The 15,814-nt window shown below is 45.7% G+C and overlaps 1 protein-coding gene across 1 annotated transcript; it reads left to right on the plus strand.

Moving 5' to 3' along the window:
- The first annotated feature begins 11,112 nt into the window (after positions 1-11,112).
- Positions 11,113-15,540, plus strand: LOC137363279 (probable G-protein coupled receptor 139). The gene is made up of 2 exons (XM_068027178.1): positions 11,113-11,314; positions 14,639-15,540. Exons 1-2 carry the CDS (start codon positions 11,113-11,115, stop codon positions 15,538-15,540), a joined length of 1,104 nt encoding a protein of 367 aa, XP_067883279.1.
- Positions 15,541-15,814: the final 274 nt, after the last annotated feature.

Genomic DNA, 15,814 nt, shown 5'->3' on the forward strand with positions numbered 1-15,814 from the left:
ATAACAAATCAGTGGTTTACTGTGTTGGACATTAACAATGGGTTCCGGTCCATACAGTTGGCACAAGAGTGTCAAAATAAATTTGCATTTACGTTCAAGGGACAACAGTACATCTGGACGTGTCTCTCCCAGGGATTTTATAATAATCCATCGATATTCCACCTTCCTTCAAGAAGGTTAGAGTGAAAGTTAGGCTGAAAATGGCACCGATAATGAAGGAAAAGGTTTCTTATTTGGGAATAATAATAACAAAGGGAAAGCATGATACAGAGCAAAAGTGAGTGCAGTCAATCCTCTAACTCCCCTAGCGCAAGATATTAAAGCTATAAAAAAAAGGACTGTTCCTATTTCTGGTCATGAGATTAAACAGACAAGAAGCACCAACCCCCACGGTTAACCCCACATTCTAATTACTAACGAGTAAGGTTACGAGCCAACAGCCACAAGTGACTGGTCTCCCTTGCCCTGCCTTGACTACAGGACTTGAAAATAGACTTGCGATAATAAAACCTAATAAAATTGTATATGATGATGTAAAGCTTGAGTTGGTACCGGTAATATTGATTTTCTCAGATATCCAGCTACCTGACTGGTGCCCTGAGAAGACCCGAGAGTTGTACAAGGTATTACTGTAACAATTGTTGAGACAGGATTTTGGTAATGAGAAAATGATAAATAGATTACATAAAATACATTACATAAAATATTTTACCCTATGTTATGGAAATTGGAAAAGAGGTAATTGGAACAACATTGTCCATTGTCTGAGTGTAGTCTGGAAAACCAGGTGATCATATGTCCTCATCCTTTAGATAAAACGGCAGAATCAAAATGTGGATTTAATACCACTGTAAATTGCACCAGGGAAGCTAGGAAAGCATTGTCAGGACTAACCCATGTGGCCTATATGGGAAAGGGGAGATACTGCTTAACCACCACAGTGAAGGAGTACCAGTATGGACATAAACGGACTTGTCCGGTGAGCAACAGTACATTTTGGTTCAACCCACAAATACCAACACAAGTAGGGAAGATGGAGTCGGTACAGATACATGAGCAAAAGACAGAAACGACAACTGTGACAGAAATTATTAAGGAGGATTCGACAAATTACCTCCGAGAATATGAATATACTACTCAGCCATTGCTCACACGCTTGGGTAAAGAGAGACAGCAGCTGGAAGCCATTGCAAGCTAGAACAACAGTCGAAGATGCTACAAGATGAAATTGACAAGATAAATGATTCTACCTGGCAGGATGACTTATGGAACTGGGGGTCAGACGTGCAGATACACCCCTGGTTTAGAATTATCTCCCATGTCCTGATAGTGGTTTTGGGTATCATGGTGTTAGATGTGACATACTTAATTTGGAAACTTAAGAAATTAATTAGGCAATGCAAGAGGATGTATGAACACAGGTTGGACAGTTACCCGAAAAGCAATTAGTGTTTGAACTTGCTCTGTAAAAGGAGGGACAATTAGTTATGCCATAAAAAGGGTAATTGTATAACCTTTTCATATATACTTAAAGTGAGCAAATGAATGCTCAATGTACTTTATGAAATTGTATTATGTTTATACAATGGATAATGTAACAGTGATGTTTAATTGAATTTGTAATTGTACAAGTGTACCACCTGTTATGTTGTCAGCAAGTATTTGAAGCCCCTGCAATACTTATGCCTTTACAGAGTTCCCGCTGCCCCCTTGTGATATAAGCAGGCAACGTATTGAGTGCGACCCCTCTGGGTGTTGAAGGCTGTTTCTAGACAAATAGAGACCATTAAAGGCACCTAGGTGGGATCAAGGGAAGGATTCTTAAAAGGGTTGTAGAAGAGTCAAGAGGGGACTGTGAGAACAGAATTTTAGAATTTTAAGAACAGAACTTTATGGGAACATCTAAGATGGAATTAATCAATCTTGTATTGCTAGCTTGGCCTTGTGGCTGGTACGGCGCGATTGCACGAAAATACATTATGTTTCAATTATTACTTTAAGCCCCTGCCTCCCCCTCTACTTATGATGATGCTGTGTTATCATGGTATGATAAAAGGAGGGATTGTTGGAGAAATTTTCTTAGCTTTGCTAATTATTACTTAACTTTGTAGAAGCAGAAAAGCAGGACACAGCTTGTAGCTAACCTAACCACAACCAACGGTCATAAATTGTAGACAGAGCAGCTAACCACAATCAGACATTACGGCCAGATATGGTGTCTGGAGTGGGCATTGAATTAAGGAACTAGCTTCTTATTGTTGAAACTGATGTTTTGCTGACCTCGGACTGTGCATGGTGTATAGTCACGTAGGCAGCCCTGTGGTTATCTTGCGGTTTTATGTCTGATTGAGAAACTGTCTGCTCTGCCTCTGTTATACTATATAAGTCCACGGCGATCTGTAGCTGGGGGAGTAGCACTGAACCACATTTAGGTAAGGTGTTATCCCCCATGATATTATGCAATAAAGTGTTTGTTCTCAACGTCTGAGTCCGGAGAATTTGTTCAGCAATTCGGCACAATCTGGATTTTCTTCAACAAGGGGAGTCGCAGTCTCTGCAAATCGAGAGCTGAGGGTCCACTGATACCCCACCAGCCTGAGGATAGGACACAGGCAGGCTTTGAGGTGGGCAGGGGTAGACGCCGGACGGTCTCGACTTGATGTGTTTCTGATGCTGGATAATTCAATCTGGACACCAAGAAAAGTGACATGATCATGCACCAGCTGGGCCTTGAATGGAAGATCTTTTAGTCCAGCTCCCACAAAGTAGCTTCAGTAGTTCCTGTAAAAGGGTTAAATCAATGGGCACTGTCTGTGGTGATGAGGATGAGATCATGGACATATTGCAGCAAGCAGGAAGGCTGTGAACAGCTCATAAGGGCCCGACTATGCATTTGTGGAAAATAGTGGGGTTATTGTGGAACCCCTTGATGCAGGCATGTCCATGGGTATCCCTGTGTTCAGAATAGAATGTGAATTTCAATTGTTTCTCTACTTTTACTGGGATAGTCAAATGACCATTAGAGATATTCAGGGTGGAAAAAGACAGCCCTGCTGCTGGGAATCGTAGAGAGTAGGGTGGGCGTCGCTCAGACAACAGGGTTCACACAGAGGTGATTGAGTTGAGTTTGTGGTTTTCGATAGTCACAAGCTGCCATTCGGTTTTCTAACCGGCCAAGTCGGGGAGTTAGTAGTGAATGTGTCTTTGTCACTGATGATATTGAGCCATTTGTCCATGTACCTGATGCACTGCAGGGATTGTCCAAACTCCGTTACTCATCTGCATGACCTCTATTGCTGCCTCCATCCACTCCAGCCACTGCTCGACATGGTCAGAACCCGCCAGATTCACAGGACAGCGGGAATCACCGTTTCTGTCAGTCTCACCAATGTGCCTATTACGATTATTACAGGCACATTGGCTCAGCCTGGAGAATAACAGGAGTCATTGCTACTGTCAGACCACCAACGTTCCTATTGCATCAGTCACAGGCAGTGTGGCCTCGCCTGGAGAACAGCTGGAGTCACTGTTACTGTCAGCCTCACCAATGTTCCTATTGCTGGCGTGATGGGCATAATGGCCCAGGCAGTAACAATTAAAACAGAGCACTGAGCCACTTCTTCTTTCTTGTAGGCCTCTGACTGGTTAGCGACCCTTGCACAGCTGTTTCCTGAACTTTGATGGGTTCTTTTGGAATGTTGGCACGGAACTCTTCCCCGGACATTCAGGAATGTATTTTGCTGATGTAAATGCCACAGCTAAATGGGCAACTGTTTGGAGGCCGTTCAAAATGCGGTGTTTAAAACCTGGGAAATGTAAATGGTTTACCCCATCCTTTCCAGTGTGCCTCATGATGTCACAGAGCCTATCTGTGAAGAAACGCTGGCTCTCGCTAAGGTCCTGCTTGCTATTGGCCAGAACCTAGTGGACGTCAATGTGCCCTGCCCCCGGTGCCCTCCACAGGTCGGTCTCCATATCCTCTGCCATGTCTTCGACGAGAATAATCTGATCCATCTGATCTGATCTCATCTGACTTTAGAAATGTTCCAAATTGATATGAGATCGAGGGAATTGCTGTTCATATCCAACGTTCCCAGTTCCTGCTTTAGAACCCTGGCCTCAACGGGGGTAAGGGACGTATATGTGGTTGTGGTGCTGACATCTCTCTCTCCATCCGTGACCTGGAAGGTTGCTCACTGATCCCATCTATGTCAGTCTTGTTCTTAGGCTGGACTGAAGCTTAAGTTCGGGTTACCACACATCTGGTATTTTTTCAGTTATTTTACTGTCCTTGTATGGAGCAGACAGAGCTGAGGAAGCTCTCAAATACGTTGTCTCAACAAGAAGCAGGGTATACCACATTGGGTGTGGAGGGAGCAGCCATTACTGTCTACTGTTCAATGACTGAGTCTGAAGCTGTCGGATTTTACCTAAACATAGGGCGTGGTCAGCATCAGGGGAGGTGGAGATTTGACACTGGTCTCATTCCCTCAAAGCCCCTCCTCACAGCTTCTGTCTCCTTACCTAGTCCGATAGTTTCTGTCAGATTTGTTGGTCCAATATTTGTTCTAATTTTCTCTGCATATTATGTAGTCCACCATGTGCATCCAGTCCCTGAGTAACTGACTGTGTAAAAGGCAAATGCTCTCCTACCGCTTTCCTACTGTAACGTGTCTATCTCTTACTTCCATTGTTTTTTTTGTTATCTAAATGTGAGGTGCACAGGTGATCCCCATAACCATCTTATTTCGGCCCTTTTTTTAGTTTAAATTTTCATTTATGGATGCCATCAGAAATTCTACTGGGAAAGAAATCTCAAACCCCAGTGGACTACTCTTGAAACCTTTAGGATGTTCGTCACTCCATGTGACTGTTTTATCTGCCAGGGTACTTATCAGCTATTCCCAGTGACATGCTAACGTCATTGTACTTCGGGCTTTACTGATTCTAAACGATCTCAAGGCTCCCTACCTGCTCTTAGTGAAGATCAGTATTTATTTTAAGTTAATTTATTAATTAGTGATACAAATGTCAGTTAGAGGGGTAAATTGCCTCGCTTGTGAGATGTGGGACGTCCGTGACGCTTCCAGTGTTCTGGACAACTGCACCTGCAGGAAGTGATCCCAATTGTAGCTCCTTACAGACCGCATGGATCGGTCGGAGAAGCAATTGGATGCACTTAGGAGCATGCAGGTTGCGGAAAGCATCATAGACAGGGGTTTTAGAGACGTGGTTACACCCAAGGTGCAGGCAGATAGATGGGTGACCTCTAGAAGGGGCAGGCAGTCAGTGCAGGAATTCCCTGTGGCTGTCCCCCTCTCTAACAAGTATACCGTTTTGGATACTGTTCGAGGATGGCCTATCAGGGGAAAACAACAGCAGCAACCAGAGCAGTGGTACCGCGGCTGGCTCTGTTGTTCAGCAGGGAGGGACAAAGCGTCGAAGTGTAATAGTTATAGGGGACTCTATAGTCAGGGGCACAGATAGGCGCTCCTGTGGTCAATAACGAGACTCCAGGATGGTATAAAAGCAAAATACTGCGGATGCTGGAAATCTGAAACAAAAACAAGAAATGCTGGATTCACTCAGCAGGTCTGGCAGCATCTGTGGAAAGAGAAGCAGAGTTAACGTTTCGGGTCAGTGACCCTTCTTCGGAACTGACAAATATTAGAAAAGTCACAGATTATAAACAAGTGAGGTGGGGGTTGGGCAAGAGATAACAAAGGACAAGGTGCAGATTGGACCAGGCCACATAAATCTGAAACAAAAACAAGAAATGCTGGATTATGTGGCCTGGTCCAATCTGCACCTTCTCCTTTGTTATCTCTTGCCCAACCCCCACCTCACTTGTTTATAATCTGTGACTTTTCTAATATTTGTCAGTTCCGAAGAAGGGTCACTGACCCGAAACGTTAACTCTGCTTCTCTTTCCACAGATGCTGCCAGACCTGCTGAGTGAATCCAGCATTTCTTGTTTTTGCTCCAGGATGGTATGCTGCTTCCCTGGTGCCAAGGTCAAGGATGTCTCTGAACGGGCAGGGGGCATTCTGAAGGGGAAGGGTGAACAGCCAGAGGTTGTGGTACACATTGGTACTAACGACCTTGGCAGGAAGAGTGACGCGGTCCTGCAGGGGGAGTTCATGGAGTTAGGTCGTAAGTTAAAAAACAGGACCTCTAGAGTTGTAATCTCGGGATTGCACCCTGTGCCACGTGCCAGTGAGGCGAGAAATAGGAAGATAGTGCAGTTAAACACGTGGCTAAACAGCTGGTGTAGGAGGGAGGGTTTCAGATATCTGAGTCATTGGGATCTCGTCCGGGACAGGTGGGACCTGTACAAGAAGGACGGGTTGCATCTAAATTGGAGGGGCATAAATATCTTGTCTGCGAGGTTTGATAGCGTCACTCAGAGGGTTTAAACTAGTGTGGCAGGGGGGTGGGAACCAGAGCAGTACGCCAGCAGTGTAATAACTGAGGGGGAACTATTAAATAAGGCCAGTAAGACTGAGAGGAACAGCACGCAGTGAAATGTTCTCAGCACACCGGGACTGGTGGACTGAAGTGCATTTGTTTCAATGCAAGAAGTATAACAGGTAAGGCAGATGAACTTAGAGCTTGGATTAGTACTTGGAACTATGATGTTGTTGCTGTTACAGATACATGGTTGAGGGAAGGACAGGATGGGCAGCTAAACGTTCCAGGATTTAGATGCTTCAGGCAGGATAGAGGGGAATTTAAAAGGGGTGGGGGAGTTGCATTACTGGTTATGGAGAATATTACAGCTGTACTGGGGGAGGACACCTCGGAAGGATCATGCAGCGAGGCAATATGTGTAGAGATCAGGAATACGAACGGTGCAGTAACAATGTTGTGGGTTGACTACAGGCCTCCGAACATCCAGCGGGAAATAGAGCAGCAGATATGCAGACAGATTATGGAAAGGTGTAAAAGCAACAGGGTTGTTGTGGTGGGTGATTTTAACTTCCCCTATATTGACTGGGACTCACGTAGTGCAAGGGGCTTGGATGGAGCAGAATTTGTGAGGAGCATCCAGGAGGGCTTCTTGAAACAATATGTAGACAGTCCAACTAGTGAAGGGGCCATACTGGACCTGGTATTGGGGAATGAGCCCGGCCAGGTCGTCGAAGTTTCAGTAGAGGAGCATTTTGGGAGCAGTGACCATAATTCCGTCAGTTTTAAGGTACTTGTAGATAAGGATAAGAGCAGTCCTCGGGTGAAGGTGTTAAATTGGGGGAAGGCTAATTAGAACAATATTGGGCAGGAACTGAAGAATTTTGTTTGGGGGCGGCTGTTTGAGGGTAAATCAATATCTGACATCTGGAAGTCTTTCAAACGTCAGTTGATTAGAATCCAGGACCGCATGTTCCTGTGAGGATGAAGGATAAGTTTGGCAAGTTTCGGGAACCCTGATGAACGAGGGATACTGTAAGACTAGTCAGAAAGAAAAATGAAGCATTTGTAAGGGCTGTAAGGCTCGGAACAGCCGAAGCCCTTGAAGAATATAAAGAAAGTAGGACGGAACTTAAGCAAGGAGTCAGGAAGGCTATAAAGGGTCATAAAAAGTCATTGGCAAGCAGTATTCAGGAGAATCCCATGGCTTTTTATACGTATATAAAGGGCAAGAGGGTAGCCAGGGAAACGATTGGCCCATTCAAGCACAGAGGAGTGAAGCTATGTGTGGAGCAAGAGGAAATGGGCAAGGTACTAAATGAGTAGTTTGCATCATTATTCACCAAAGAGAAGGACTTGGTGGATGATGAGTCTAGGGAAGGGAGTGTAGATCGTCTGGGTCATTTCGATATCAAAAAGGAGGAGGTGTTGGGCGGCTTGAAAAACGTTAAGGTAGACAGGTCCCCAGGGCCTGATGGGATCTATCCTGGAATACTGACGGAGACAAGGGAAGAAATTTATGAGACCTTGACAGAAATCTTTATATCCTCATTGGCTGCAGGTGAGGTCCCAGAGGACTGGAGCATAGCCAATGTTGTTCCTTTGTTTAATGAGGGTAGCAAGGATAACACAGGAAATTACAGGTCGGTGAGCGTTACGTCAGTGGTAGGGAAATATCAGAGGATGCAGCAGGATATAGATCGGTTGGAGACTTGGGTGGAGAAATGGCAGATGGAGTTTAATCCGGACAAATGTGAGATAATGTATTTTGGAAGGTCTAATACAGGTGGGAAGTATACAGTAAATGGCAGAACCATTAGGAGTATTGACAGGCAGAGAAATCTGGGCGTACAGGTCCACAGGTCACAGAAAGTGGCAACACAGGTGGATAAGGTATTCAAGAATGCATGCGGCATGATGCCTTCATCGGTCGAGGCATAGAGTATAAAAATTGGCAAGTCATGCTGCAGTTGGACAGAACCTTAGTTAGGCCCCACTTGGATTATTGCGTACAATTCGGATCGCCACACTAGCAGAAGGACGTGGAGGCTTTGGAGCGGGTACAGAAGAGATTTACCAGGATGTCGTTTAGACAGGCATCATGATCGGCGAAAGCTCGGAGGGCCGAATCGCCTGTTCCTGTGCTGTACTGTTCTTTGACATTGGCCCCCAGTCACGTAAGGCCTTGATTCTAAAATCCTCATCATTGGTTTCGGATCCATCCATGGCGCCATCCATCTCTGTAATCTCTTCCAGCCCCACAACCCACCGAGATATCTGTGCTCCTCCAATTCTGGTCTCTTGTGCATCATTGATTTGAACCAATGTACCATTGGCGGCCATGCATTCAGCTGCCTGAGCTCCAAGCTTAGAAATATCCTCCCTGCACCTCTCAACCTTTCCACCTCGTTTTCCTCCTTAAAGACATTCCTTAAAACCTATCTTTGACCAAGCTGTTGGTTATCCGACCTAATATCGCCTAGACATAGGGAGTCATTGAGTTATACAGCACAGAAACATGTCCTTCGGCCTGCCATCAAGCATCTAACTATTCTAATCCAATTTTCCATCACTGGGCCCGTAGCCTAAAAGCTATGGCGTTTCAAGTGATCATCTACATACTTCTTAAATGTTGTGAGTGTTCTTGCCTCTACCATCTCTTCATGCAGTGCATTCCAAATTCCAACCATACTCTGGGTGAATCTTTTTCCCTCAAATCTTCTCTAAACCTCCTGCCCGTTACCTCAAATCTATGCCCCCTGGTAATTGACCTCTCCACTAAGGAAAACATTTCTTCCTATCTTACCTGTCAATTCCCCTAATAATTTTGTATACCTCAGCCATATGTCCCCTCAAACTTCTCTGATCTAAGGAAAACAACAGTTGCCTTTTCAGTCTCTCCTTCATACCTAAAGTGCTCCAGCCCAGGCAACATCCTGGTGAATCTCATCTGCATGGTCTCACATTGACTGCCTTCCTATAGCGTGGTGCCCACAAATGCACATAGTACTCCAGCTGTGGCCTAACTAGCGTTTTATGCAGCTCCGCCATATTTTCTCATATATTTTATGACCCGGCTAATAAGGGCAAGTATCCCATATGCCTTTTTAAGCACTTTATCTACCTGTTCTGCTGCCTTCTGTGATCTATGGACAATGACACCAAGGTCCACCTGACCTTCTGTACTTCTCGGGTCCTACCAGCCATTGTATATTCCATTGCCTTGTTAGTCCTCTCAAAATGCATCACCTCACACTTCTCAAGATCTAAATTCCATTTGCCACTGCTCCACCCGTCTTACCAGCCCATCTATATCGTCCTGCAATCTAAGGCTTTTCTCCACATATTTACGACACCAGCAATGTTTGTGTCATCTGCGAACTTAATTATCGTACGTCCTGTTTTCACGTCTAAATCATTAATATGCACTACAAACAGCAAGGGTCCCAGCACCGATCCCTGCGGTAGACCACTGGTCACAATTGACACTCACAAAGACAATCCACGACCATAACACTCTGCCTCCTGCTACTAAGCCAATTTTGATCCAATTTGCTAAATTTCCCTGCACCCCATGGGCTCATACCTTCTTAACCAATCTCCATGTGGGTTCTTAACAAAAGCCTTACTGAAGTTCTTGTAGACTACAACAGCTGTTGTGTCTCAGTTCCATACTTTGCTTTATAATGCTCCTGTGAAGCCCCTAGGGATGTTTTATAACGTTAAAGGCACTAAATAAATATAAGTTGTTGTTGCAGTTTGACAGACATCATTTGTCATTAGCCTATACATGTTCCTAGCCAATTACTATCCACAATTTTTGCTAAATAACAAAGATGTTTCTTCCGGCTGTGACCTCTAGAAATTTACCCTGTAGTGACACTAGCCTGACTAATCAGTAATTACAAGGATTACCCCATCTCTCCTTTTTATCCAAGGTGCAACATTTACAGCCCTCCAGTCCTCTGTCATCCATCCCATATCCAATGAGGAGTGTATGATCCTGCCCAGTGCCTCTGCTTTTTTTTTTACAGATAAAGCACTGAAACAGGACCTTCGGCCCACCGAGTCTGTGCCGATCATCAACCACCCATTTACACTAATCTTACATTACTCCCTTATTCCTACCACATCCCAGCAACCTACCTATACTAGGTGCAATTTATAATGGCCAATTTACCTATCGATCTGCAAGTCTTTGGCTGTGGGAGGAAACCGAAGCATCCGGCGAAAACTCATGCAGTCACAGAGAGACCTTGCAAACTCCGCACAGGCAGCACGCAGAATTGAACCCGCGTCGCTGGTGCTATGAGGCTGCGGTGCTAACCACTGCGCACTGTACTGCCCATTTCCACCTTACCTTACCTACGCAACTCACAGATATCCCATCTGGACTGGGTAAATGTACTCCTTCATTATGCTACAAAAACTGTTGCATTGAAAAGGGTTAACTGAACCTGTTGTTCAGTGACTGAACCTGTTTGTACAGTGACTGTAATTAATGTCAGTCTCCAGGGACCCTAATTTTGTCACTGGGGGTTGTCCCTCTTCTATTAATACAGGACTCCTTTCAATGTATTATGCCGTGATGTCAGTGGGAGCATCAACCCCGGGATTAGCAGCTCCAGAGACAGGGAAGCAATACATCAGAATCTGAGAACAATAGATTGGAACGTGACAACAATCGATCAGAATCTGAGAATAATGAATTGGAATGTTACAGCAACAGGCCAGAATCTGAGAACAATAGACTGGAATGTTAGAAGAATGAACAGGAGTTTCATCTGGGAGTTTGACTGTCTTTCTACATACTATGATTGGCTCCCATTAGACAATCGGATATATTTCACAATGAAGATTATACAACACATTTACTATCCCATCCTCGCTATTGTTGGTGTCTCTGGTAAGTCTCTCTACCCAGTTATAAATTAGATAAAATATGCTTAACTGCATTACTGCTCCTGTAATTTACTCGGCCCTCCTTGCTGCTGTTTTTATTCCTGTTGAATATCTCTAGAAATTAGCTCCATAAACCATTGCAAACTGTATTACAGTTCTTGTCATTTACTCTCTCATCTTTGCTGCTGTTGCTGTCTCTACTTCCAGCAAGGAGATCTGTAAACGCTGTTTCACTGATATACAGATGTATAATGTAAAATTTGGGAAGACTGAAGCCCGTGTCATTGGTCTCCATCACAAATTGCATAACCTATCTGTGAAGCACATTTACCTCACTGGCCAGTGTCTGAGGCTGAACCAGACAGTTTATAATCTCTGTGTTCTATTTATACATGAGCTGAGTTCATCTCCATATTCTCTCCATCACCAACCCTACCTCCTTCCACCTCTATAATATCACCCAGCTCGACCTCTGCCTCAGCCCATCTGCTGCATAAATCCTCATCTGTGACTTTGTTAATTCAATTCCTGACTATTCCAATTCATTCCCTGTCACTCTCCCAGTTATAAACCTTCATAAATCACAACCCATCCAGGACTCTGCTGCCTGTATCCTAACTCACAACAAATCCCGATCACCCATCACTGTTCTACATTGGCTCCTGGTCTGGCAGCACCTTAATTTTAATGCTCTCATTCTTGTATTTTAATCCCTCCATCGTCTCAGCCATCCAATTATTTCCATTCCCCTGTCTATTTCCCAATGTTCCTGCAAATCTTTTCCCTTCAATCTTTTTTCCAATTCTCCTTTACAATTGAATGCTTTTTTCCCTCTTTATCTGTCACGTTCCATGGTTTTCGATCCTGCAGCACCACTGGTGCAGACGGTACACAGGCTGGGATCCATAAAATGAGGTGAATCACACAGCTGGCTATACCCACAGTGGCTGGCACAGTACCCCATGCTGGACAGGGCTCCAGCCCAGTCGTACCATGTATGTGCGGCTCATATGAGGAGGAGTTTGATGTGATGTCAATCAGCCATTCTGGCAGCTTTAATACACGCCTCTGAAACTTGGTCTGTGCATGTCCACTGAAAACCTGTGTTCGTCACTCTCAGTCTGGGTCTACAGGATAGGCATGGTCCCATGCCTGGTCTTATACTGGCATTCCCCCTCTTCCTTACAGGCCCAGGTGGCAGTGCCACACTTACCTTGGCTGTGGCTGTCTAGTGATGGTCCTTGTCCCAGACCAGCTGTAGTACAGGCGATGACTCCCGTTCCCTGACTGATGCCGGCTATCCCATTACACTTATCTGGGGTCCGATCTCCAGTGAAGGTCCTGGACCCAGCTCTTGTGTAGTACCGGCAGTGGCTCATACTCCCTGACTGGCCCTGAAACCCCACCACACTGACCTGGTGTGTGAGGCTCCAGCAATGCGTCTGGTTCCAGGACTGATGTAGTACCAGCAGTGAGCTGCACTCTCTGACTGACCCCCACAAATCCCCTAAACCTATCTGGGGTCTGGGACTCCAGCGATGGTCCAGGTCCCAGGATTGCAGTAAATTCGGCTGTGGCTCCCGATCCCTGACCAGCCCGAATGACCCCAAAACACTTACCTGGAGTCAGGCCTCTGCAGTAGTGAGCATAGGCTCGGGCCTGATGTAGTACCAGCAGTGCCCCCAGCTACCTGTAAGGCGCTGGCAACCCTACCACACTTACATGCTGTCTAGGGCACCTGTACTGGGCCTGGTACCAGACCTGGTGTAATATCGATCGTATCCCACACTCCCTGATTGGCACCTACAAAGCCTCCATACTTATCTGGTGCCTGGGACACCAACGATTTTCCATGTCCTAGGACTGGTGCAGCTCCAGCAGTGGGAACCACATTGTGACTGGCCCTGGAGACAGCAAATCAGTTACCTGGTGTCCAAGGTCTCAAACAGTGTTCTTGCTCTCAGGTCTGGTGCATTACTGCCAGTGGCCCACACTAGCTGACTGGCCCTGGTGTCCTCGCCACACTTACCTCGGGACTAGAGCTCCAGCGATTGTCTTGGCCCCAGATATCATGTATTAATGGCAGCGCCTAGCACTTACTCATTGGCCTTGGAAATCTTGTCACAATTACGTGGGGTCCAGCGTCTCCAAATGATGGTCCTGGTGCGATGCATCATGTACTGCTAGCAGTGACCCCACTTCCTGACTGGCTCCAGTGTTCTCATTACACTTACCTGGGTTCTAGGTCTCCAGGCATGTTCCTGGTCCCAGGCCTGGTGTATTACCAGCAGTGGACCCTGCTCCCTGACTGGTCCTGGTGTCCTCGCCACAATTCCCTAGGGTCTAAGGCTCCAGTGATGGTCCGGCACCCAGGCCTGGTGTAGTACTGGCAGTTCCACTGTTCCCGGTGGTTTTGCCGATATTACTGAGCTGTTGGCCCTTTAATTGTTCAGTAGCTTTGGCGGGGGGGGGTCCCCATCCTTAAAGGCATCTGGACCAGGGCGCCGGGCGGTTAATTGCCTGAGCGCCTTTGAATTGTGCCTGGTGTGGGCTTTGAAATGCCAAGACGGAGTTTCTCCTCATATTTTCGGCCCGGCGTCAGGAACCCCACTGGCTCCATTAATTTCATCTCTCTATCTCCAGTAGAAATCCCTGTCACTGGTGCAATATTTAGATGCATACTGAATGCAGTAAAAAATGTAAAAATGTCAGTGCAAACTCCTTCAAACCGTTGTTTTTACTCCCAGCCTGATGTATAATTTACTGATAATTTTCCTTGCTCACAGTTAACTTAGTGACGATTGAGATCATTTGTTTCATTGATTTTTCAGTGGACTCATTTCCAATTATTGCTTTGAAATAATTGAATTCCGACCTGCCTGTCACAGGTGAGGGAATCTCTCAGTCAGTCCTATACAAGTGCAAAGTGCTGCAGATGCTGCAAGTCGGAAATAAAAGCAGAAAACGCTTGTAATATTCAGCAGGTCTGGTAGCATCTGTGGTGAGAGAAACAAAATTCCTTTTTCAGGTCACTGACCCTTCATCAGAACAGGGAGCGATTAGAGATGGACAGTTTTAAAACCAGACAGGGAAAGGAGGGAGGGGATGGATTACTTGTGTTTAACAATTTCAGTATAAATCTGTTACTGAATCTCTCCTGCCTTCCACCATATCACAGAATTTTCCGTTTGTTCTTTCAGGTCCAATCGTTGTAATACATCACTGGATGCATGAGCACATTTATAAATCTCAATAAGTTCTCAATCAAACTGGCCACTTTTCTCCCTGTCTGATGTATAATTTCTCTAATTAATTCCTTTCCTCACAGTTAACTTGCTGACGATTGGGATCTTGTCCCAGGGAAAGTGTGGTCTCTCCAAATGTGTCACTCGATACCTGGTGGCCATGTCAGCGGCGGATCTACTGGTCATTATCCTCGATCTGATATTAAGGCACATTCCCATTGTTTATCAGGAACAGTTTCAATTCCTGGACTCCGTCCCTGTGTGTAATATCCACGCCATCCTGCTTTACGCAGCGACAGACTGTTCTGTCTGGTTCACCGTCACTTTTACCTTTGATCGATTTGTGGCCATTTGTTGCCAGAAACTGAAAAGTAAATATTGCAGTGAGAAAACGTCGGATGTGGTTCTGGGAACAGTGACTGTGATGAGCTGTTTAAAGAACATCTTCTGGTATTTTATGTTAACAGACGAGTATGAGTTGAAGAATGACCCCTGGTTTTGTGATGTAACAGTCGAATCTGCGTTGTCTCGGTTCTGGGGAACAATCGAATTCCTCCATCACATTCTAACCCCGGGGCTCCCATTTCTGCTGATTCTGCTGTTCAACGCTCTCACCGTCAGACACATTTTAGTAAGCATCAGAGGACGCAGGAGACTCTGGGCTCACAGCAATCGGGACAGTCGCAGAGACCCAGAGATCGAGAGCCGAAGGAAATCCATCACTTTACTGTTAGTTATCTCAGCCAATTTCATCCTGTTATGGACACTGTTGATGGTGTATTCAATATGGAACCGGGTGTGGCACCTGGTGCCTATGTCTGTACGTCTACCTTTGTTTACGCGGGAATTGGGCTTCATGCTACAGCTCCTGAGTTGCTGCACAAACACTGCAATTTATGCAGTGACCCAGACTCAGTTCAGACAGCAGTTGAAGAATGTGCTGAAATATTCCTTTACTTCAATTATTAAATTCATTCAATGCTGAGAGGAACTGATTCATTAACGATTTCCAGAAGCCTAGGTCCGAGTCTGTTGTCATGGTGACACGGCTGGGCGGGGACAGGCGCTTTAATGTCAGAGCAGGAGCGAGGCCGATCACAATGACGACGATTTCGCGAGAGAAGGGCCCTTTCCCAAAGGTGACCGGGGTGGAGCGGAACATTTTCCCCATGGTAACTTTGCCATGGGGGACAGCAGCTCGGGGGTGAGGGACAGGAGCTTTTGGAGATGGGGACAGGAGCACGGGGGAGGGGGACAGG

This window comes from Heterodontus francisci, unplaced genomic scaffold, assembly GCF_036365525.1.
Source record: "Heterodontus francisci isolate sHetFra1 unplaced genomic scaffold, sHetFra1.hap1 HAP1_SCAFFOLD_294, whole genome shotgun sequence".
Lineage (NCBI taxonomy): Eukaryota > Metazoa > Chordata > Chondrichthyes > Heterodontiformes > Heterodontidae > Heterodontus > Heterodontus francisci.